This window comes from Protopterus annectens, chromosome 3.part1, assembly GCF_019279795.1.
Source record: "Protopterus annectens isolate FY-2018-M chromosome 3.part1, PAN1.0, whole genome shotgun sequence".
In the NCBI taxonomy this organism is placed as follows: Eukaryota; Metazoa; Chordata; order Ceratodontiformes; family Protopteridae; genus Protopterus; species Protopterus annectens.
Genome location: NC_056732.1, coordinates 626,922,210 through 626,948,227, shown reverse-complemented (window position 1 = coordinate 626,948,227; position 26,018 = coordinate 626,922,210). Strand labels below are relative to the sequence as shown.

The 26,018-nt window shown below is 37.1% G+C and overlaps 1 protein-coding gene across 6 annotated transcripts in view; it reads right to left on the bottom strand.

Moving 5' to 3' along the window:
- LOC122798227 (probable 2-ketogluconate reductase) overlaps positions 1–26,018 on the bottom strand; it is a 609,788-nt gene that overhangs the window by 516,111 nt on the left and 67,659 nt on the right. The window contains exon 1 of one of the 6 annotated variants that reach the window (XM_044067005.1): positions 17,445–17,534. The exons of 3 other annotated variants lie outside the window; for them this stretch is intronic. In XM_044067005.1, coding sequence (XP_043922940.1) covers positions 17,445–17,450 — 6 coding nt within the window. In that variant the 5' untranslated portion in view covers positions 17,451–17,534. Of the gene's footprint in view, positions 1–3,778; positions 3,845–17,444; positions 17,535–26,018 lie in introns of those variants that run through there. 2 more of the 6 variants (XM_044067003.1, XM_044067006.1) reach the window with 2 other exon arrangements.

Here is a 26,018-nt window from a genome sequence, read left to right as displayed (position 1 = left end):
CAAAAGTTTACTAGTGTACACCAGGAGGCAAAAAACCATACAAGTACAGAAAGAACCGTTTGTGATAATTTGGAAGTCCTAAAACTAATGAAGACGCTAATAACTGCTTCAACCTGCAGAAAGCCGTTTCTGCTTCAGTTGTCCATTGTAAAATGTCTTGTGCTGCCATTGGTGTCTTATATATCAAGTCAGTCAGTGGAGCAGATTCCAAAGCATAATTTGGTATCCAGCTCTGACAAAAATTAGTTGTACCTAAGAAAGACATAATTTCTTTCTTGGTTGTTGGTTTGGGTGCTTGCAAAATCGCTGTTTTTCTTTCCTCATCTAGTATTCTACCTTCATTGGATATTACATATCCTAGGTATCTAACTTGTTTTCTCCAAAGTTGTAACTTACTTTTGTTTACTTTGTGTCCTTGTGTTGCTAAAAATTTCAATAATGCTACAGTATCCTCCCTGCACTGTTGCTGGGTGGGTGCTGCTAACAAGATGTCATCTACGTAAAGTAGAATTTGACTACCTCCCAGTGGGGTAAATCCTGCCAGCTTGCTAGCCATTTCTTGTGCAAATATTGTTGGGCTCTCACAATATCCCTGTGGTCGTCGAGTATAAGTATACCTTCTACCCTGAAATGTAAATGCAAACCAATATTGACTATCAGGATGTATAGGTATTGAAAAGAAAGCATTGCTAATATCTACCACAGAGAAATACTTCTGTTGTGGTTCTAAATCGTTTAACAAGGTATGTGGGTCAGGCACCGTAGGTGCTCTAGGTATTATTGCATTGTTTACAGCTTGTAAATCTTGTACCATCCGCCATTCCCCATTTGCTTTTTTAACAGGAAATAGGGGTGTATTACATGGTGAATCAGGAGATTCTACCAGTACTCCTTCTTTGAGTAATGCTGCTATTATAGGCTTAATTCCTATTTCTGCATCCTTTCTCAAAGGGTATTGTCTTTTCTGTGGTCTAAAAGCTGACTTTGGGGTAATTGTAACTAGTCCTGCTGTTCGAATAAGTCCTACATCTGACTTGCCTGTTGACCAAAGAGTAGTTGGAATTTCACACAAGGCCTTTTCTTCTTCTTCTTCTAATAAAAATGCTAATCAGCTGTCCTCGCTAGATTGCAAGTGTACAGCTGGATGTGTCTGTGTCAACCAATTCAGTTTTTGTTTTTGTATCCCTTGTTCTGACAGTTCTAAATCAGTCTGTTTCTCCCATCTTGTTACTCTTTCTCCTAAATCTGCCCATTTAACACCTTTGTTCTTTGTCAAGCTGACATGTGGCAACCGATTTGATCTATACAATGCAAGGAATTCTTGAGGTAATGAACAGTTAACTACACTGTTCCCCTCAGCATCCCAGTACAAAGTACGCAAAACCAACCTAGTTGCACGATTTCTAAACAATTCTTGCTCATATTCTCTATCAGGTCCTGGTGTAGTACAGTAGTATAGAGTACAGTGTAACAAATGCTGTTGATCAGTGTCAAGGGAGGGGGCTTTACTGATGGCTATGTTCATCAGTTCCTCGGTTACTGCCCCTGGACCAGTCGTGACTAGGTCCTGGTTGTACCAGTAAAAAGTTTCACCCTCCGGTCGCACTACAAAGGTATCCATTTGTCTCTGTGCCTCCATACCTTGTACAGTCGGAACTACTGCTATGCCAGATATCTGCATAAGGTCCCTGCCCAATAGGTTTACTGGACACTTTGCAGAAACAACTATTTTACTTCCCTGGGTCATACCTAAAACAGGGTCAGTTATTGCTATATCATGGGAAAGTGGTTCCCTGTATAGCTGTCCACTTGTGGCTTTTACTAGTATATAATCAGGTGATTCAGATTGTTCTGGTAACTTGGTGGGGTGTATCAAAGTCCGTGACACTCCTGAGTCACACAGGAATTTGACTTCCCTTCCCTCCACCAGAAGTGTAACTTCCGGTTTCGTATCTGCCAAGGAGAGCTCTAAGCTCAATAATGCTAAGTCCAAAATTTTACTTTCTTCATCCTCCATATCTACTTGCACTTCCTTTACTCCTTCTATCACATTTACATTTGTTTTCTGTTTATTAACTTTTCCTGATGATTTCTGACTTTCACTTGATGTATCCTCACTATCATATAGTCAGTCCTCATCTCCCTTATCTTCTGTGATTACCTTTTTGTTTTGCCTACAATCCCTTGCTAGATGTCCTTTTTTCCCCGCACTTGAAGCATTCACCTTTCTTTTTCCTCTCTTCAAAATCTTCTGATCGTTTGTCAGACTGTTTGTTTCCCTGGGTATTTTTCTTGCCCTTTTTACCTGACTGTAATACAAATACTTCAGCTCCGTCTTCAGCAGTGAAGACTTGCGCCTTTTTCTTTTTACTATTAAAATGTCTCTCAGCATGTCTAGCGTATTCGAGTAAGGCTTGTAGCCTCCCTGTTCGATGATCTATCATATGCTTCGTAATGAAGCTACTAATAGGTGCAATGCAACCTTTCAAAATGCATTTTTAATTGTTGTTCATACGGGGAATCATTTGTTTGGTTCTCAGGAACCGACATACCGCTATGATTATTAAAACATTCTAATAATCTAGCATAATATCCATCTATTGTCTCATTTTCCTGTTGTATGCATTGATTAATGCAAGTCCAGTCTGCTCTGGGTTTCCATTTCTCAGAGTTTTGGTATGTCAGACCTTTCACTCTGTTGTCTAACTCTGCGTCACTATGTGGGAGTGGTCTAAGCTCTGCATTACGAGGATTCCAGGTGCCACAAATCATGTGCCAATCCGGACCTATAATTTGTCTTACTACTTTTTCTACTTCTTCCCCATTCAAGTGGTAACTTAACCTCATGCCTTGTAAATCTTCTAAAAATTTCGTAAAATTAACTTTCGGATGGGGGATTCCCTCAGTAGCCTTCCGGATGTCCTCCAGTGTCCATGGTCTATATACTAAGAGTGTTGGGTCCTGCCCTTCCTGTCCTGCCTGAGGATTTGGAACTTCTATAAGTGGGCATATTTCTTCCTCACTCTCATCCTGTAAATTTCTCTCCGTTTGGTATGATTCTGTGTCCCTATGTGTTTTACGTGTTCGGGACCTAGTCTCAATAGGATCTCTAACAAATAGTTGTGGTTTTCCTGAAACTTCAGGATAACGCGGAGGCGGACCAGCCTGTCCACTCGCTTCATATCCTGAAAAGGGTAAGGGAGGGGGTAAGGGAGGAGGAGGGGGAGCTGTTGCTATTACTAAGTTGTTATCCTCTTTGTCTAAAAATAATGTTTTTGAATTTTTAAGCTTCTGTTCTCTACGATTTGCTTCCTCAATCCACCTGTGTGCTTGAGGTATGCCTAGTTGGCGTTGCTTTTTTGCCTGACCTCCTGCATCAGATTTAAGGTGTTTAAGGAGTTTAACTAGTGAAGGTTTATCTAGTTTACCATCAAATTCATATTTGCTAACCCATTTCGTATAATACCTAACATTATCAGAACACTGTAATTGCATGTACTTTGCGTCTTCGGTTAGGGGCGGATCTTGCGAGGTTTTAGTGCACTGATTACCCATGTCAAAGAAAATGTTACGTAACCCTTTTTTATCACGTGATATCAAGTTCTTAGTTCCTGTTCACAGTTTATCTAGAATAACTGTCTACCTTATTCTGTTACCCTGATCTATGACCAAATATACAGTACTTCCTTTTGTCCCTGATCTGCAAAACAAATCTTGACAACAATATACTGTAACCTAGTCCCTGATCTAAAACAGAAAAAAGGCAAATTCTTCCTACCTGAGCCTCCGGTATTGAAAATCGTTCAAGTTCCGCTTTTTCGCCACAGATCAGAAAGTGGCCAGCCTCTTTACACACGACAATTCAGTGTCTTTTACTCAAGAAGAACCATTTTGGTAACTTCTCCTGCATGATATCGACCACCGATATGCTCTGATCTGCAGCTTACCAAGGGAATTCCGTCTTGCGAAGGACCAAACTGTTAAATAAAATTAAGAATTCAATACACAGGAGGTTCAGATTCAAAAGTTTACTAGTGAACACCAGGAGGCAAAAAACCATACAAGTACAGAATTTTGTCTGACATGAAACAGGAAGCACACAATTTTATATAGGTTTAACATGTAAGCTATGCCCACCTTACTGACGTGATATGTCACAGGGCATCTACATCACTTTAGCTTACAAGCTTCTATTCATTTAATCTGTTGATGCTGCATATTTAAAAAACTTTTCCTTGAGATACAATACAGCCTTGCTATCCAGCTGGTCAGTCATAATGTCTTTCTGTAAAGTTACTTGTTCAAGGTTTCATATCAGTTCGAATACAATAGCAGCTTCAGTCTTTTAATGCATGTCTTTGTTCTCTATTACACTTCCTCACACAGCTGTGTGCTATCTAAGTAACACATATACAAGGCCAGATCATTCCAACAGGAAAGAGCAGAAGATTTCATTATTTCACACATTTAATTTCCTGACCCAGCAGATAATCACTTATGAAAAGCATAAACATTAAAACTTGCTAAGCTAGCATTCTGTCAGGGTCAGAGATCAGCTTTTGCTTCAAGCCACACTGCAGTTTCAAAACTACTTCACATTTAGACATGAATTAATTTTACTACTATATGATTAATAGAATAAAATGCATTATACACTACTTTGCTTTTAAACTAGCATTTCTCATGTATTCAAATACACATTTTTCTAACACATCCTTATTTGATTCTTGGCTCTGTTCTTCCTTCACACAAGGCTAGAAAGTCTACAATTCTAAATCATCTCTTTTTTCATGGTTCCCTATACCTCTTCTGTCCATCCCAAAGCTGTGGGTCTGTGATTTATTGTGGAAGTGCTTGGTAAGAGATTTATTTTGATTTATATTTTATTTTTTTTTAGGTCTGATTTTTACTGTTATAACAAGGTGTGACTGCGAGTGATAGCAAACAGAAGCTACCATGTGTTCTTACACAATGGAAAGCACTTCCAGCATTTTAGTGTGATTGGAATCTGATATAGTAGGTCAGAGTGACACCTTTAGGAATATTTCCCCTTATACAAGGTTAGCTCAGTGTACTTAATTTAATATTTAATTGCATATTGTTGGTGTGATTTCCTCATACAATTTGACATTAATTACTAGTTGCTTTAATTTCTTCGAATTCTATGGGCAATTGATTTTGATTATTCTTTTACTTTAAAATCCTTTAATCATTTATAGCTGAAAACAGATTCCTTAAATTGGTGTGCCATTAATAATTTGCTAAAGCATGCATATTTTGAACTGTGCACTAAATGTTATGCATTTATAAAGGTAACATCTGATAACATTGTGACCTGTGTTCCTCGTGTCAAAAGTTAATGATTTCATTACTATTATTAATAGTAAATCTAGACTTAGTAATGATGATTGCACTTGTGCTACTGGCACGGCTTAGAATACTCTTGTTACGTATATTAATGACTGAGCTAATTAGAAAAATAATATTCAGCAAAGTGCAAATAGAACATGCTGAGGAAAAGAAATGTCCACTGTCAGTAAAGATCACTCGACCCCAATTAAACATGATACTACTGATGGCAGTTTTGGTATTCGGGATTCATATATTCAGCAGTCTGAGGATGCAGAGCATGTAGAAAAAAATAAAAAAAGAAAGAAAAGAGGTTCAGAGCACATAACTAGAAAGAAAAAGAAAATGATTAATACCTATATTGCAACGAGTATACAGTATATGCTAAAAATGACACTGCCTTGTTACAAAACACAGTGACTACAGGGAATGACAACAGCATTCGCTCAAACAACATTCCATCCATAGAAAATGTCATCATTTGCCAACAGAGAAGGTGGGAAAAAAGAGGCAAGGGGTTAGCTAAAAAGAAAAAAAATCAAAACTGAACTTCAAAAGCTTGAAGAACATGACTTTAATTATTGAAATTAACTGTACACTTGTGGGTCTCCTAGAATTATCTATAGTATGATCCCAGTTATTCTCACTAATGGCAATATATGATTATTCGCCATGGGATGGGTAAGGCCAATCTAACACCAAACTGGTTATGTTAATTCAAGCACCAAAAGGGAAACTGGCTAGGCTTCAAAAGGCCCACAAGGGCAGCTATCCTAGTACTTACCTATGAACATGTATAAGAAAAAAAAGAGGAGAAAGACTGAAGCTGACAACATGGCTCAAGTTGTGGAAGTGCAAAGACAACTGGATGAGAATTGTACGCTTGCAAATGTAATAAACAATAAAAAGAGTGGGATTATAAGACGAATGGTGAAGATCATTCCTTTGTAACAGCTGATATAGCTGACAGTACTGACTTAGACATGGGTAATTCTTCACATCTGGACAGAAATTATATACTAGTAATTGGCGAACTAAGAGGAACAAATCCGTTTGCAGAAATGATAATGAATATTGAACAGTGTTATGCTTGTCTGCAACAGAAATGCAAGATATGAAGAAATCCTTAGAATGCCTTAATGTAAGGAAGTACGGAGCTGCTTTATTCATGTTGGTACAAATGATCTCATCTTCAAGTACTTTCTGACTGTTAGTTGGGAACTTACAGCCCTCGTAGATGGAATAGCTTGTACAAGTGTTTTGACGTATTTTTCTCAAATCCCATACAGAAAGGAGTGTCAGGTCAGTGCATACCTCTCAACCAGGAGACATCATAAATTTGGACAAACTCATACAAAAAGTAGGTACAACTAGCCAAAAATCTGGACACTAATTAACATAAAATGTGCATGCATAATAAAATCACTCCACTCACTCTGATGGAATTGTGGGATATCGACATTCAAATGATAATTGAGAAAATGTTTGCCTTTGAAAATACACACCCTATAGAGATAAAAGATAAGAGCACATTAAACCGACATTAAAACCCACATTCAAAAAAAATTTATCTGGCCAGTGGTGAATAAAGTTTACCTTTGGGCTATTTTCAAACCATATGCCCCCGCACACATTTTTATGACCATATAACATTGTGTGTTCTTTATTTCATTTTCCTGAGTATGTTAAATTATATTCCTTGTATAATAACTGCATCACTTGTTAGAGTGTGCTAAACTTGTAGTTTGGAACATTTTCCCAATGTTTGTTTATCTTTTCGGCTTTTCCCGGTTGGGGGTTGCCACAGCGGAACTAGGGTTACCACCTGTCCCACTTTGCGAGGGACAGTCCCTCTTTGGGCAGTTGTGTCCTGCAGAATAATTGAAAAAATAGCAAATGTCCTGAGAGTTTGGGACAAAAATGCCTCCTATATATTTTTAATAGCTGCATAAAACAGTAATTTTCTATCTGAAACTCCTAAATGTTACAAGAAACAGAATAAGCAACTCAAATGCTACAAGAATAAGCTTTTATTCAGGCAAAAAAGTGATGTTCTGTCCTTTGTACTAGCCGCGGGTATGTTTTGCCCAACAAAATCTGACATTTCTACAAAAAAATGTCCCACTTTGGGCATTTGAAAAGGTGGTAACCCTAAGCAGAACTCCGGTCCGCTAATGATTGGCAGTCGATTTTTATGGTGCTGAGTTGCCAGCCCGACGCCCAACCTTCAGAGAAGGCACGCCCATTCATGTATGTCTTTCGGAGGCCACTCCCCCAATAAGCAATGTAAAAAAAAATTATCAACCAATAATGACAAAACTGCCCATTTCATAACATTTCAGCCATAAAAAGGTCACACAATATCATACAATATACACAATCTCTACAGAAATAAAAGTAATCAGAATAATTCCACATTAAAGAGATTGTAACTAATGAAGAGGTTGCTGCTAGCGAACAACTTTATATTTCAGTGTTTCATCTACAGATTCAGTGCCTGCTAGCCTTGAAGAATAAATTTCTTAGGCTACATTAAAAATGGTTAAAAGGTAATATTGTAGTAGGGAATGGATGGCAAACAGAAAACAGATTTATAGTTTCTAGCCATGTCATCCAAAGAGAACACACTCAGGGCTGCACCACCCCCAGCCCCTTAAAGTACAACACAGTATCAGCAATCCATCTACATGGTGAGGGAGTAGAACCACTAGCCTTCTGCATCAAAAGCAAGTATGCAACCTTGTTGTGCTACTAACACTGCTTTCAAATTCTATAGCACAAACAGTGTTGACCATTTGCTAAACAAAACAGCATGAGCAGCAATAAATTTCTCTTCCCTAGAAGATCACACATTCCTTGAAAATGTACTGAAACCCAATCCCTTGAAAATGCACTTTGAGTGCTCTGGTAGTTGGTGCAGAGGATTCAGGCTCTTGTCACCTTTAACTAAGGTACAGGATTTGAGCCTGAATAAATTAACTAACCTGCCATCCCAAACTTGGGCATTTTACACACATGTACATGTAGATGAACTATACAGCAAAAAGCATGACAGGGAAGAACTGTGATTTGACATAAAAAGCAATGAGTCTAAAAATAAATTAAGAGGGATCACATGAGTATATTTTCAACTTGTAAAACTGGTTTTATTTAGTAATAGAGCTGTGGAAGTAATAAAATGTTGTGTCTGCTGTATTAATTATGCCAATATATCTTGCCCAAAGCAATTATTTTGAGTGTACGTGCACGCGTGCCAATGTGTGTGTGTGTGTGTGTGTGTGTTTGTGTGAGCGCTACAATACAAAATGCTGTGTTTTTATAAGAAAAAAGTGGAACCCAGAGTTACACATAATGCAGATAATGTGCCATATATTATACTATATTCTATAATTCAATTAACATACTATATAACAGCTAAAACTTTAAAGGTACCATGAGAAATAAAAATGAGGCAGAACAGATATTTAGCGCTTTCATTCCTTAAATGTTGAACAGAACTTGTATAGTAATGTCTGTCTGCTTTTCCTGGTTAGGGGGTCGCCACAGCGGACCTCCTGTTCGTTAATGATTGGCAGTGGATTTTTACGGTGCCGAGTTGCCAGCCTGACACCCAACCTTCAAAGAAGGCACCCCCATTCACATTTGCACCTACCTGCATTTCTTTAAACTCGTTCGACCACGGGGAGGACATGCAGACTCCACACAGAAGGTGGCATATCTGAGAATTGAACAGGAGAACCTCTTTCTGTGAGGCGACAACACTAACCGCTGCACCTGAACAGAACTTATATATGAAACCTAAATATAAAAACATTCTTATTGCGTGAAACAGATGAAAGGAAGAATGACAAGCTCTATTTCATACATAATAAAGAACCTCCTGCAAAGCAACACAATATACAATGAACCAAATAACACAACCACTACAAAGTCTTATTCATTATTATGGGACTGTTCTGACTGCTTTGCAAAGTCTTGCTTTGCCTTCTGTACCCATTTGTCAAGTACTCGGTACTTAGATAAACAAACAGATCTCAAGAGGTAATGAGACAGGAAAACATACATGCAGGTGGCTGAAATAAATGGAAAGAGCATAAGGTCCAAAACCAGGTCCTTAATGCATCAAAATACTCCCTTTTCAGGCAGGTCATGAATGTGAGAGCTGACTAAAAACTCACATTGCAGTTCGGAATCCGACTACTTTCACCTGGTTGTAACCACTGTAGGAACTGTCTTCTCACATTAAGTATGATAATCATTGTGCCGTCACAAAGGCAACAGAGAGAGCAAATGGTATACATATATTTTTAAGTAACGGTTCTTGTTTCTTCAAGCCCTCTGAGAGTCATACACTCTCCAAACTATTCATCTTTGGAAGCATATCTTACTAGATAATAGGACATATATGGCATAAAAAAAAATCTGCATTTTATTCCTGCACTTTTGCATGTCATCATGAGTTTAACATTGTCAGTTTGTACCAGCTTTGACAAAACGATACTTACTTTATATTATTTACTTCAAGCAGTTAAGAATGGCCATCCACGAATGCACTATAACATCCAGATGCATACATCTGGCATTTAACCTTTGCTACCTTCCGAGGTCACTAAACTGCCTTTCTCTAGAACAGGAACAGCATTCCATACATTAAAAAGCAAATATATGGCAGCTACATTACCAGACCTGTTTCCAAATATGAGTATTTTACTATGAAATTTTATCAGCAACTGAACCTCAGAAATGTCCTACTTAACCTATCTGCAATCACCAGCACCTCCCCCCTCCCTCAATACATACATATATGCATATATACATACATACACACACACACACACACACACAATCAATCCTAAAGTAAGATTCGGCCATTTGTATACCATACATGTACCTTAATGCTGAAGTAGCATGAATGTCATTATATTTAAAATTTCATGTGCCTGAGCAAGGAAAAGAAGAAGCAATAGGGAAAGGTGTATGAATTGATGCAGGGGCACACAGACACAAAGGCCAAATGGTGTTCGTTCTCATAAAGACGAATGAACATCCTTAAGGAAATGTAATTTCGTTTTGTTGCCTAGGTCACCTAGTGCTGGATCCAGCTCTGGTCCAACCATCGGAACACTCATCAAAATATTAGTCTCTGTTCTGCTAGAAATAAAAACAGAGACCATGAGCACTAGACTGCATTTAAAAACACTCTACCAGCAGCATTTCAGTGTGAATTTGGCAATGTAGTCAACTACACGGAAACACAAATCTAGGTAGGCGGCAAGGAAAAAAATGATCTCGTCATTAATGCAGCTGCTTCCAACTCAAGAAAAGCAAGGCAAGACTAGTATTAAGATACCGGCTGCAGCTGTGCTTAAAGGTATTAAGCAGCCCCAAATATTGCTGTAGACAATATAAATTTAAATTTATTCTTTCTGATATTAGGTCACCTCCTCCTCCATACAAATTGTAAAACGAAGTCGCACTACCGCATTTACATATACACTTCCCCTCCCCCAAGCAGCAGACAGTGGTGCACGGGGGCAATAGAAGTAAAGAGATAATTAACTGCTGTGGCAACTCTGGGGTTCTAGTTAAAAAAAAATAAAATGAAATCAGGATTTAAAGGAGCCATTTGGGAATTCATGGCACCCTATTATTCTGAGCAAAAAAATGGTAAATACCATGGAATTCGATATAGTTGAGAGGTATGGGTCAGTGTGAATGCAAAGAATTTTGGGGTAATTACCTCATGAAAACTTAGCCCATTTTATAAAGTGGAAATGTGTGGAGTATCCACGTCTAATTTTGGCACACATGTATTTAGATAGAATGGAATGCACTTGTCAAGACAAGGGGAGAGAATTTTTGTAGTAGATATTTTGCAAAATTTGACTAACACAAGACAGGATTTTTGCCATGTCGGAAATGTAACATGTTGTAAAATGTAAAATTTGCTGCATTCCCACAAGATTGATGTTATTGTTTGTGAAACATGGTTAAAGAACAATGACTAGAAACCAGTTCTGTCAGGATATAGATGTTTTTACTGTAACAGAGATTCTAACAAAAAAAAATCAGGTGAAGGTGTTGTGATAGGAATTAAAGATTGTTTTTAGACCTGTGATTATTATATGTTCTAGGGAAACACAAATACTGTAGATTGTGTAACTGTGACATTAACGACAACCCTGGCCTGAAACAGTTAACAATTGTTGGAGTTTATAGTTCACCAAAATGAATTGCTAATGACCTAGAGGAATTCATACATTTCTTGCATAAAACACAGGATGAAAAATAATAGTGGCTGGGGGCTTAAATTTACCAAGAACAGACTAGAATAATATTGCTTCAACAATATTAGTAAGGGAATTATTTACAACATATGTTCAGGAACAACAATTGCTTCAAATTGTAAAAAAAAATCACTAACGTGGAACCGAACATGCTGGCATTGTTGGTATTCCTAGGAAAATAGTGTTACTTTGTGTCGGGCTTTACCATTATTAGTGTGCAGTGATCACGTGGTTATAAAGGATAAATTACTACAAGATAAATCTTTCTGTCAAACTGAAATATAAACCAATGCACAGAATATTAATAATGTACTATGTGGAAGTAAAACAATCCCTATGTAAAGCTAGCTGGACTGATGAGTTCAGTGGGAAAAATGGAGAAGGAATGGGACAAGTTTTGAAAAGGAAGTTGTTTCAACAGAAAAAAAAACATCTTAAACATGTTTAATATCAGCATCTAAGCACACAAGGTCAAGAGGATATAGTTCCATAAGAATACTTACTTAACATGAGAGCCAAAAATATGAGAAATGGAAATAAGGTCAAAGTATAACTCTGAAAACTGAAATAAACAAGCTGGATAAACAAATTTAACATAGTGTGAGACAAGATCAGGAAAAATCTGAAGAAAATGTATACAAAGATGTCAAGAATAATAGGAAACCATTTTATACACACACAAGTTGTGGTAGGAGTGAAGACATACAAAGTGATAAACTGTCTGTAGATTATAAAATGTATTCTCAAAAACAAAAAGATTATAGATATCTTTTTACAAAATCTTATGCAAAATAGTTTAACTCCACAAAAGGGGTGTCTTAGTAATAATTAATTAATTTCAGATACTGAAATTAAATTAAATTAGATTGAAAAAAGCAAAACAATTTGGACCTAAGCAAAGTACATGGAGTAGACAAATTAGTAATAGAAACTTGAGAACACTTCAGCATGAACTTATAGTACCATTATATCTGTTGTTCACTATGTCATTTAAGTATGAGGAGATTCCTCAAGATTGGAGGCATGCACTTGTTAACTCTATCTTTAAGGGAAAGGGGAGGAAGACAAACTCAGAGTCACACAGATCCATTAGTTTAGTTTCTTGTTGTAGAAAATAATGGTGTAAGTTATTCTGGATAAATTATCGTCAGAACTGCAAATATTTGTACTTGAAGACATACATATATCAGCACACATATTTTGAAAATAGTTCTGTAGCCACCTGTGACATGACGCTCTACAACAATATAATTACAGCTATAAATAAAAAATTGTGCTGTGATATAATTTATATTTTCACCTAACTTCAGCCTTTGATAGGGTGAAACACAAAACACTGATCAATAAATTTGAACAACTAGGTATTGATGTAACCTTGATAATATGGATAGCTGCATGGCTTACAAATAGGACATGACAGGTATCATACACCAGTTGGGCAGGTGAAATTAATAAGTTACAGTCAGGGTGTCCCACAGGGCTCTCTTCTAGGCCCATACTTGATTAGGTTGTATCTTTCAGCTCTATCTTTTTCAACTGAGGTGTTCTACAGTCTGTATGCAGATGAATGAAACTGGGTAAACTGATTACATGTGTTACAGATAAGGCATGTCTGCAAAATAACTTGACTAAATTGACCATTTGGGCACAGGAGAATAATATGCTGATAAATGCATAAAAAAATAAGCATATGAGATTGGACAGGCATACGTTGAAAGGTGAATATTTAATACAACACAGAGTGATTGAAACTGTACATTCATTCAAGGACCTGGGTATACAGATAGATCCAGTTTTGAGTTTTTCCTAATCATATCGACCAACTGGTTAACAATAGTTATAAGTTTACAGGTTGTATAAAGATTTATAAAGTCCAGGAAATCAGAAATGATGAAATCATTGTTTGTTATATTAGGCTCAAATCTGAGTATGGAATAACAATATGGAAATCTAATACGAAAACAATCATGAGTAAATTGGAAAAAGTTTAGCAGAAATATACTGAGGGCATCCATAGATGTGAAAATTTAAGTTATTATGAAAGACTGAGATATCTGAACTTGTACAGTGCTCACATAGATACTTAAGAGGAGACATTATTCAGGTATACAGGGCATTTAGAGATAACTACCTCTGGGAATGTTTGGAGTTATCAAAAAGTAGTAGAGAACCATCAGATAATCTCTACAGAAGATTATATAGAAATGAGAGATTCTCTGAAAGAGTTGCTGGTACATAGAACAGACTATTAAATTCTATTAAAGCCAGCACTAATTTAGATATTTTTAAGAGCGACTTGGACACTTACCCTGGGAATGACTGTTTTGGTATATTGGCAGGCTAGAAGGGCATTACTGCCCATGCCTGAAATATTTGTACATATGTATGTATCCTTTCCTTTCTTTACATCCTGTCCCACCTGTCATCACTGAGCGCACCTTTTTTTTTCTTGCATACCCTCCTATCTTACTTCCATTTGACCTTATCCTAATACATTGTATACACACATATATATATATATATATAATTTCTTTGCTAACAATTTTATATGCATATTTATGTGCATTTTATAAATGCTTTCTCTTGCTTTTTCACATAGCTTAAGCCACTTAATATAATCAAGATTAGTTTCTATTGCACATGAAATATTCATGAAATTCCGATCTGTTTGAACTGCTTGTAATATATTTAATAGTATGAAGCTCACAGGATGATTGAGTAATTCTGAACTGTATGTGATGTTTTGTATTACACTTAATGTAGAGCTTTTTTCCTAAATATTCCCTGAAAACAGGTTATTTTCAACCAGACTTTCACAATAAATATATGTCAGTAAATAAATAAATAGCCAGTTTAAGCGCACCCATATGGAAACACATAGATTAAATGCCGTTGGATATTGTTTTAAACCTAACAGCTCTTTGAGTATTAGCGCAGTACATAAGAAAGGGACTGTTAATGCAGCCTACATATGCTTTAGCTGTTGCATTCAGTATAAGATATCACGTAACCACACTGATTTTACACAAGGCATTGTGTAATAATGTTACAAAGACATGCATCTGGAGCCTTTCTCCCCGGGCCTCCACTGAAAATTGGCTTTGTTCCAAGTCGGACTTTCCCGGTTAACAAATGTAAAATAAATAAATAAATAAAAAGACATTCTTCAGATGAACTGGAGTAAAAGCAGCGCATGTTACTTGGGATAATTGATAATTAATAATAATTGATAATTGATTGCTTTTTTAGCTATACTCTGTGGCATATCATCTACTCAGAGGTAATCACTGCTTAACATACAAGGCCATGTTAAACCCTGAGCTGTTGGACATGCTCCACTTGAAGAAATCCCAATCCCTCAGAGCCACATGCTCCAGGGATCTAAACCTGTCATCACAATGAACAAAACATGCTGGAGGGATAGGTTCCTGACTCAGAGACTCCCCATACTCTGGAATAGACTGCCCATACATGTCAAGCAGAGCGCCTCCTTGGCCCTCTTCATAAGGAACCTTGATGATTGGATGGGAGATAGGAAATTCACCCCGGGGATCACATCAGTTACCCTGCTAGACAGCAGTCCAGAGAAATATTGTGGGAAGAAATATCCATGTAATTGTTATGGCTAGGCTTGTATAGGCCCAAGGGCTGATAGCGTAGTAGCAACCTATACACCTATTATAAATAGCACATTTGGGATGGACAACTTGCAGTTCCACCAGTAATGGACTGGGAGTAGGTCCATGTTTTAAGTACATTTACAAAACTGTCTGTAAGAAGTTTCACAAGTATATAGAATAGACTGCATGAAGCTCTTTATGCTCTTTACCTTAAGAATCTCTAAGAAGGCAGTTTATCTATTGCTACTGAATGCTAAGGAAGCAAATAGTTGAGGCATGTGGGGTTTCTAAGAATGGCTATAGATTCCATGTGTTACATCTGTATCTGCAGTGATCACAAAAGTCCTTCAAGCCCTATAAAATGGGATTTTTTTTCATGCTTTTAGCTTACTCCAATAAAAGAATAACAACAGTATTTTTAGAAGCCTACTGTGACTCATAGTCAAAGAAAATATTTTCATGACCATAAAAAGGTTCTTCTATAACATGCAGAAACATGAAACTTGCCTTCCTATAGGATATATATATATATATATATATATATATATATATATATATATATATATATATATATATTCCAGTTGTTAGAGTTCTTATGTAGCTTTGTGCTTAAAGTACTTAAAATTGATTGGTTGGAGAAGAACATGATATTTTGTTGAATGATTATATTACTGTGTTTCACAAAGCTAACAAAATGTTTTTTCTAGATGATGTTAAAGGTAATTATTCCTTCTCTCCCTAAATGGTACTTTGCCTATACAGTTGTTGTACTTAGAGTAAACATAATGCTCTGAGTATTATGCAGAATCCTAGAAAATACACTATTTACATAATACAGGATTTTTAAATAATTAGTTGTTTATTAATGATCCATCTGGGGTTTCTAGTGGGTGGAACATATCTGCTTATATAATAATTCATGAAGACTGCTATTTTATTCTGTAAAATATAATCAATATATTGTGATTTACAGTACATTCCATACAGTTGCTGCTATCCTGACCCAGACTATGGCTAAGAGATGGGCTCCTCACAAGATCCCAACATCATCTAGATTAGGGGCAGTATGACAAGTCATAGGTTTCATAGATTTCAGTGTTCAGTGTTTAGACCCATAGGATATTAAAAAATACTAACTCCACAAAATTTGGATTGAATATATTATCCCCAAACCAATTACCCAAATTAATGTTGAACTAATTACAATTTTCAGAACAGCTTGTGGTGTAAGGAAGTCGGTTCTTTAATTTTGGAATTATTTAGATTAAATGTTTGCATCTTAAATTTGTTTTATTAATTTCATCCAAAAACATTATAATACATAGTTAAATTTAACAAAGATTGAAATAACTCATCCTTAAATGTTTTGAATGCCCGTGTCAGTGTACCCTAAAATATTTATAGTGAATTGTAAAGAAATTTATTTTTTTGTAGACTTTATTGAATCATATCTGGCATAACAATATTTGTTTCCTAAATTTTCATTTAACAGAATTAAGTAGGTTGAGTTGGCTATCAGTATAGATACAAAATTAATTGTTATACTCTGGGACAGTCTAATAAGCATTTTGTAAAATTATGTTAAAAATTCACCTCTTCAAGAAACTGAGTTTAATAAAATTCCCAGTTATTTCATTGCTTTACTTTATAATACGTTCCCATTGAAATGTTGGCACTTAACATACAGAGTGCCAAAAAACTGAAAAAAGACTGAGAACACAGGAGAAGAGTGAATCTTGAAACTCACCCTTCTACTTAAAATGTCTTTTTGCTGGGGGGGCCCCAACATCCCCCCAAACTTATATATATATATATATATATATATATATATATATATATATATATATATATATATATATATATATCCCAGGTCCAAGACTGTCATACCTCAGAGAAAAGGGAATATTCAAAGAAATAAAACCAAGATAAAGTTTGTGATTACCACAACTGTAGAAAAAACACTTTAATAAAAATAAAAAATATAAAAGCTATAAGAAAACTGGTAAGCGCTTTCACAGTACACAGACTGGTTCATCAGACCTAATAGAGACAAATCAAACAAATCCACTTAAATTTCTAACATCCAATGAAAACCAAAACAGCAGTAACATAACAGCCTGCATAACGTTAACATCAGAATATGCACACATTTACATTCTATAAATCTCAAATGCTTAAAATGACTAACCTTCATGAGAGACTGTCATGTATGCTTTTCGGGAGATTTTCCTTTCTCCATATTACATTGCATAGCTTTTGCCCACTGAAATTTCTGTACAATACAGCCAGACAAAACTAAGAGCTCACGGAAACAGGAAATGAGTAAATATTTAATTTTATAGGACATTGGCAGAAAGTCTGGTTTCAGCTTTAAACAGTGTCCTTGACAGGTGAAAAAATCAATAATTCCCTGGCCATTTAAGTTCTAACTATTTATAAAGCCAAAGATCATGTAACTAGAAAGTCTGATACACACCACTTTGTTAACCCTGCATATACTAATTATTTGTTGCTCAAAATCAAATATATAAAAAGCAGATGGTTCTTGTAATTATACAAAACAACATGTTATATAAAACAAGTGCATGAGATGCCCCTCTCACCCAGCTAGACAAGGGAAGATAACAGTAGTAGCCTGTCTAGAGATAGGATCTGCACTATCACTCATGCACTCAAATCACTGCACCTCAGGTACCAAATTCTATCGAAGTCCATGTGCATGTAAATGACCTGAGACATACTTCACTGGACTATATGAAAAGAGACATTATGGCTCTCTCTCTGACTTTGTGTCACAGCCAGGTATGTGCAGTGCATTGAGAAACATTCTACTTTCACCAAGGATGATGCCATAGTATGTACAGAAAATGACTGATTTAATAATTGGCATAGCTTCTTGTGTCACTCCAGGGGGATCCAGTATCTATCAGCATGGGAAGACATGGTTAACAGACCACATTGCTTTGCTAAGGCTGGTCTGCATTTGTCCCCCATGGGCTTTCAGATACTGGCTAAAACTTTATTCACCCCTTAAAGCCTACTAGTATAGCAAAAAAAAAAAAAAAACCCATAAAAATCCTAGCAACCTTACAGTGTTACAGCTCAATGCTAGGAGCCTAAACAAAAAACTTCAAACCCAACAAGCTCTCCTCACTCTGGAGAATGTGGACATCTGTGCTGTTATGGAGACTTGGCCTTCTACACATTTAGACCATCAGCTGCACAGACAGGGACTAAAGGTGGAGGTATCTCGATCTACATTAGCAACAAATACAACTCCAGCTTGGTTAAACAGGATGATGCCCTGAAGTCCATTCACATCCAAGCCAGCTGAAGGTCACCCTCTATGACCAATGAAGCTCAAAGTTCTTACCTAGACCTACTATAGGTGTTTATCATTCAACCAAATACCCTATTCATGGGTGTATTTAACTATCCCTCTATAGACTGGGGAACATACACTGCCTCTAACTCATGGGTACAATGTTTCCTGACCTTTATCAACATGAAAACCCTGCTCAGGATAGTGCACACTCCAGCCAGAGGATCAAACATATTGGACCTAGTACTCACCAACATGGGAGAGCATTGTACCCTCCCACATGTCATGTCCTCATTGGTGAGGTTAGACCACAAAGCTGTTTTCTTTGAAATAAAATGAATCTGGAAAACTCAACTAAACCCCTAAAAGTTAGGAAGTATTCTAAAGCAAATTACATCCTATTAAGTGATAGTTTGTCAACATTTGCAGCACCCTGAACCTCCTGAGAACACAGCTACCTGTGCAGAGTTATTTATAGAAACCATGTACAAACATGTAAATGGTTGCACTGAGGCTGCTGTACCTACCAGACGTAATCCCAAATCTAGCACTAAAAACAAACCCCACTGTAGAAATCCTTACCTTAACAGGGTGTATAACAAAAGAAAAAAGTCATGGCCAAAACCAGAAAGAGCAACTCTAATAGAGACAAGATCTCTCTGATTCAATTAAATAAGAATCTAATAGGTCTAATAAAGTCCAACAAGGCCAATTATGAGGTCGGGATAGCCTCCCAGGCTAACCACAATTACAAGGCCTTCTTCAGCTATACAGGAACCTTAAAGGTAACACTCAGCAGTATGCAGAACTGGTCATTAATGGCACAACCTTCTCTGACCAGGGTGACATAGTGAATTCAATAGCAGATAAATTTAACTTTAACTTCACCTCCCCACTCCCTCCCACTACTCCCTGTGTAATCCCTTCTAGCATATCCCCCCAACTATCAACAGGGAGCAGGTCCTGGTGGCACTTGCTGAGGCCAAAAGCACTGCTTCAATGGTCTCCAACAATATCCCCAGTTGCCTCCTAAATAGTATAAAACATGACCTGGGAGGACCACTCTTGATCTACAGCCTCAAAACAAGTTACATGGCAGGTTAATGGGAGGCTGCAATGGATTTCCTTGTTTGTAATGGTGGACCATCAACTAACACCAGGAACTATGGACCAATTAGTCTGACAAGTCTAATATGCAAAAATATGGAATGAATTATCATGGGAATGATCAACAAGGACATTGGCAATCTACAGACACTGGACCCATCCAGGTTGGCTTTGTTAATAGAAGATCTTGCCTACTTAACCTAGTACACTTCTTTGGGAGGGGCACCTAGGCTATGGATGAAGAAAAATGATGCATAACACCTACCTTGATCTTGCTAAGGTGTTCAGTACAATACTCCACTCAGGTATTATTGACACACTCTCAGAACTAGGCATAAATCGCTACATAACTTGCTGGATTGTTGGCTAACTCACGGTTAGGACCCAAGAAGTCAGGATCGGTGAGACCACCTCCACCAGGAGATTGGTCACCAGTGGAATACCCCAGGGCTCCATGTTGGGCCTGCTCCTGTTTGGTTTCTACTTCTTGGAAGTCAAGGCTATTGTCAAAGGCTTCTGGCTCACCAAGTTCACAGATGACTGTAAACTGGGAGCTATCATAAATCACCTCCATGTCACTGGCATCCTATAAGAGGGTCTGACACAAACAAATGACTGGTGCCAAAGCCATGGATTAAAACTCAATGTGAAGAAATGCATTATAGTGGCCTTGGGAACTTGTCCACCCAAGCAAATTACTCCATCAATTAAACACTCTTAAGAGTTGACCCAGTAGTTAGGGATCTGGAAACATATGTAGACAGTAATCTGGCCTTCGACCAACACATAGCGAAGACAGAAAGAAAATCAATCTATGTTGCCAAACTCATAAGCAAAGGTATGACATCCAGGTTCAAGGAAGTTACAGTACCACTCTACTCAGTCATTATCAAACCCATTATTGAGTACGATGCCCCCTTTGGTGTGTACCTAACCAGGCACTTGCAACAGTTGGAATCCCCTCAAAGGTTCCTCACAAGGAGAATCCATGGTCTGAATGATCTGTCCTACACAGCTGGCCTTAAGGCCCTATCTCTGTGCTCAGTCTCCTAGAGAGGGAGTCTATGTTTGGCAGCATCCTCAGATCCAGCTCTGATGGATCTCTTCCCCATCTGCAAAAGAAACAGCACCAGAAACACTAGATCTAAAGACCTGAACTTTGTCTGTGACATAAATAGAACATGCTGGAAAGACCGATATTTGCCTCAAAGGTTTCCCGCACTATGGAATAAGCTCCCTATCCACATGAAGCAGAGTTAATCCCTAATCCCATTCAAACAAAACGTTATCATTGGATGGGAAATTGCATGTTCACCCCTGGTGTGGCCCCCAATGTGTCTGAAGGACAAAGACTGAGATTAAGTAAATTAAGCCCAATTTACACACACCCCCACATAACCCTTAGCTACTTCCTTACTAACATGCTTCCACCATATAGGTATCCAAAGTACTTGGGGGCAAAATTGGTTTGGGTTGCATGGCTAGAGTTATAAAGAACCTGGTGGTTGTTAGCCTAGTGTATACCTATGAACCTGTGACAAAAGTTTGTGCTAAAGCTTCTTAAATTTCTAAGATGTGTTAATCACCAAATAATCAGATCGCCTGGAAATGTCAGTATCTTCTCATTTAAACTCTTCATTAGCAGCATTAACAGCAAACATAGCTCAGAACACAGTATTTACCACATCAAAGGGGGTTTCTGACATCTAGTGGTTAATATTATAGCAACAAATAGTCAGTGCAAAACATTCAAATATATTTCTTGTTGAAATGTCCTGAATATTTATTTTTGTTACTCTAATCTGTACCATACACTGAAATTATCAACAAACCATTCCTGTGCAAGGACAAATAAAAATAATCATTTATTAGAACCATTTTATTCTTGCAGAAAATTAAATATTATTCCCTTATCCCAGACAAACTCAGATTGTAAATGATCATAACAATATGCACAGCAAAAGGCAGACGTCACCAACACGCTCCAAATAATGTAATTCACACGTGAAAACATTTCATTCAACACAGGAGTAATCAATGCCCCATTGATAATGATCCAAAATATATATTTTTTATCCAAATTGTCATGGGGCTTACTTTGCGGCAAATTATATATAAAAAAAAAACATATATCAACCATTAAAAACTAAGAGCCGAAATATTAGCAACTGCATAAAGTACCTGATACCACTCAGATGCTTTTGTAAGGGGCATAAAGGCTTGACCAATATAGCTGCCCCAAATCATGTGCAAGTGGCAAAATAACTGTCCTGCTGAGTGTTGGAAGTTATCAAATGCACAACTTCATTTTTTAAGCTATAGAAAACACTTTATTAGCACATACATGTTTGCATACACTGCAATTACCAAATCAATTTCTCTGTTTCATTCTCACCTGGACTATTAGACTTCACTAAGCAGATACTAGTGGTGAAAGACAACAGGAGGGCTACAAATAAAGAGTGTCCAGCAACTAACAGAGAAAGGCAGAAACCATCCTTTCACAGGGAAGTTAACTTACTGGCAAAGCTGATGAAAATGAAGAGTGAGTGACCAGAAATAAACAGGGATGCAAAAGGAATGTTAACGTGTTTGAGGCACTTATTTCAGGTTTCTTGCTCCATCGATGCAGCAGCTGCTACTCTGATTCTTAGTTCACTGTTACAGTCAACAAACAGTGGTTCCTTGACTGAAAATGCCCTTAAATGGGCCTTTCATCTTCAGTGAACAGTCAGTGTGAATCAATCTTTCTAAAATCGACAGCTGTATATTGTCAATGGCTTGCAGTAGATGCAACAGTGGTTTGAGAGTTAATCTTTGCTCCAGTACTCAAGTAGCATTCTTGTTCTCTTCCTCAAATGAGCAATTAATATGCATCATACCTCAAACGACCAGATGAGAACAGCTATCTGTATATACTGATGACAACACTTTAATTTTCCATGTGACATTGGAGGTCTCTGCCATGCTGCACAAATGATAGTTCTCATCCTTCAATAACTTCAGCAGCACACTAGTTAAACTAGACCGAGGTTAACAAATTCAGATCCAGGCAAACCTGTTTCATATCATTAATGTTGTACTACCCCTTCACATTCACAGTCTTAAATAGTGTCTCCTCTCTTAATTCCCTATTTATTATTAGGAAGCAAGCATACACACTTAAGCCCACCAAACGAAATAGAAATCCTCTTAAAATCGTCTTAAAAACACCTCAAATTAGAAAAGCAATAGGAGAAAAAGCTTTCTGTAAAATAGCCCGGCCACCTAGGCCCCGCTACACTTTGATACCCGAGTGCTTTTAAAGCAAACTAAAAGAGCGCATAGAGAAATCTGATAGATACAACTATTTCAGAGATAATGGATATAGCTGTTACATTCAAAAAAGGAGTGACAATGACTTATAATAGCATATACGTTTGATTCTGAGAAAGTACACAATTGTACAGAAGCATATACAGCTATGCTTTTGTATACTTTCTCTTGTATATATGATTCCTTTTTTATTTATTTTTATTTTGTTTTATCTATTTGTTAACCAGGTAAGTCCACAGGATATCTCTGTCTCTTTTCAGGGGTGACCCAGGAACACTGACCGGTTAAGTGATACAGCAGGAAAATGGAGGTGATGATGGCTGGAATCAAATATCAACCATGGGATGGGCAAGGTCAGTCTCTAACCAAATTGGATGGGTTAATTCAAGCACAAAAAAGGAGAAAACTGGATATGCTTAAAATGGCCCTTAAGTGCAGCTAGTCTAGTACTTACTTATGATCCTAGTGTACCTATGCAGTTAACACACTAAATGAAATTAATTACATTGTAAGCACTTCTGACTCCCATTTTCTACCAGAATCTTTTGTTAAGCCTTCATCAGTATGGCTTGTAGGGTCAGCATCATCCCTAATTTAGAGGTACATTTTTCACTGTCTGTCAGCTAGTTTAAGATAAATCAGTTTCATTCCTTGTTATATACGACTGAAATAGGTTCATAGTAGCTACTAGACATGCGGTCTCGGAGGCCATTGAGGATCCTAGCCCAGCTTTCCAAACACACTGTCTGATAAGGTGACTTTCCCAGAGTCACACAGTAAGCAGGTGGAGGCTGAAGGATTCAAACTCTGGGCTACAGGAAGAAGCTCATTAACAGCTAAAAGCCTTACACCTATGTACTAATTGCAAGGCTAATTAATAATCAGTATTAACAGGGTACTTTTATTTATGAAAAACAGTTAATTAAAGCTGACTCCCACCTAGTGGTAAAGGGAAACTTAACTTTACTTGCCTTTATCTGTGCTCAAATACCATTGTATTGAAACATGTGTTTTACTGGTTTGATCTCATGAGTCTTCCAGGAAACACTGGCATATTGATGTCCAACTATCAGAAAGTGTTTTGAAAGATGAAGGGTTGATATCATTCAATATAATTTTTAAAAGCAATTCAAAAACCTTCCTTGATAGGTTCAGCTAAATCTTTTACACTAAACAATATTACAGTCATCATTCAGATACTGCTATTCACCCTTTTCCTTAAATAATAGTATTTTTCATTAATTCCTGTTAAAATAAATAGGACAATGCTATGCCCATTCCATATGCACTTACAATGGTGGAATACTGTACATGTCTTAGTTTCTGGTTTGACTGTTCTGAAGATGGACAGGCTTTCTCTTTTCAAACCAAGTTATGACTATATTTTAGCTAAACACAAATCAGTGGCCAACTATCCACTGAATAGATCACTGATTTGGGCAATATACTAAAATAAAATACATTTTACAGACCACACTTGTCCCACACCACTGACACTAGGCTAAAATACCTGAAACAATTTTCCTGTTGATCAAAATTCAAAAAGACACTTATAGTTCAAATAAAGATGTATCCATGTCTATAAATACTAAAGAAAGTCTGAAAAGGATCCATCCATCTACAAGCCATTTTTCCCAATTTTGCACATGGGGATAGAGTGTCACTTTAACAGTGACAGTTAGCTAGAGCCAAGGTTCACATTGCTGGGTGGTTATTCCTGCCATGGTAGTGCTGTATCACACACTCACATACACGCTAACACCTATGGCCAGTTTAGAGTGTTCAGTCCATCTACTGTATGCCTTTGGAGTGTGGGAGGAAACCAGACCACCCATAAGAAACCCACATGAACACAGGGAAGACATGTAGACTCCACACAGAAGGCACCCCAGCCAAGAATAGAACTGGAGAGCCTCTTGTTATGAAATGACAATGCTATCCACTGTGTCACTGTGCCTTCCAGGAATTCACAGAACACAGAAAGACATCATAACACAAAAGTAATATCATACATTTTATTGAACCAGCATAGGTTTTGCAATTACTTTAGCTTTCGAACTAACAGGAACCTCCTTCTATAACAATATCTGTTTTAGTCTAATAAAATGTATTAATGTCACATCTGTGTTCCATTGTCTTTTTTATGTTAATAGACCAACACAACAGTTTTTAATTTTTTCTATCATGTGGAAATTCATAGCTGATCAATATGATAAGGAATCACAGGTAAAGAGAAAACACTTATTTTCAACTGCACCGTGTTTTTTCTTGTCTTTTTAAAGTACTTTCCCTTTTTAATTTTTCAAAATCTTTTGTGTTTCCAATATCATGATGGAAATGGACCCCATTCCTAAGTCAAAGTATGATTAAAATTCATGAAATTAGTATTGTTTCAATCTTTGATGTTAGCCAGAAGTTCTCTTTGCAGAACCTGCAATGTGCCCATTAATGGCTTCTGCAATTTGTATGGGGTTTCATGTATCGGTAACATATTTAAGTATGATTGTAAATTTCTGCTACCATTGGAACTGTATGGGTATCCTTCTTCCACATTGTCCTCATTTCTGCCTGCAAATCCTGATGTTTTATGACTTTGTGTCTCTTTGTACATAAGGCACTGTGGTCACTGGGTGTAGCAATTTCAATGCTACTTTTGTCTTCCTTTCATGGACTACTATATCTGGTTTTCTCACATCTGTTTCTTGAACTGTTGGAAATGGGTGATCCCATGTGATATAAACCATCATTTGCTATAATGCTTTGTGGCTCATGTTTCCAGTGTTTTTCAGCTACTTCAATATTATAATGTTTGAACAACGCTCAATGCAACATTCTTGCCACATTATTATGCTTTTCAGTATACAGTCCTTCTTCCATTAGTATGTAACAACCAGCAACAAAATGTGTGACTGTTTCTAGTTCTGTGACTGTTTCCAGTTCTGTTTTACAAAACCTACATTTGTCTGTTTCTCCCACATGTTTAACGGAGTTTGTAAACCAAAGTGTACGCAGTCCATT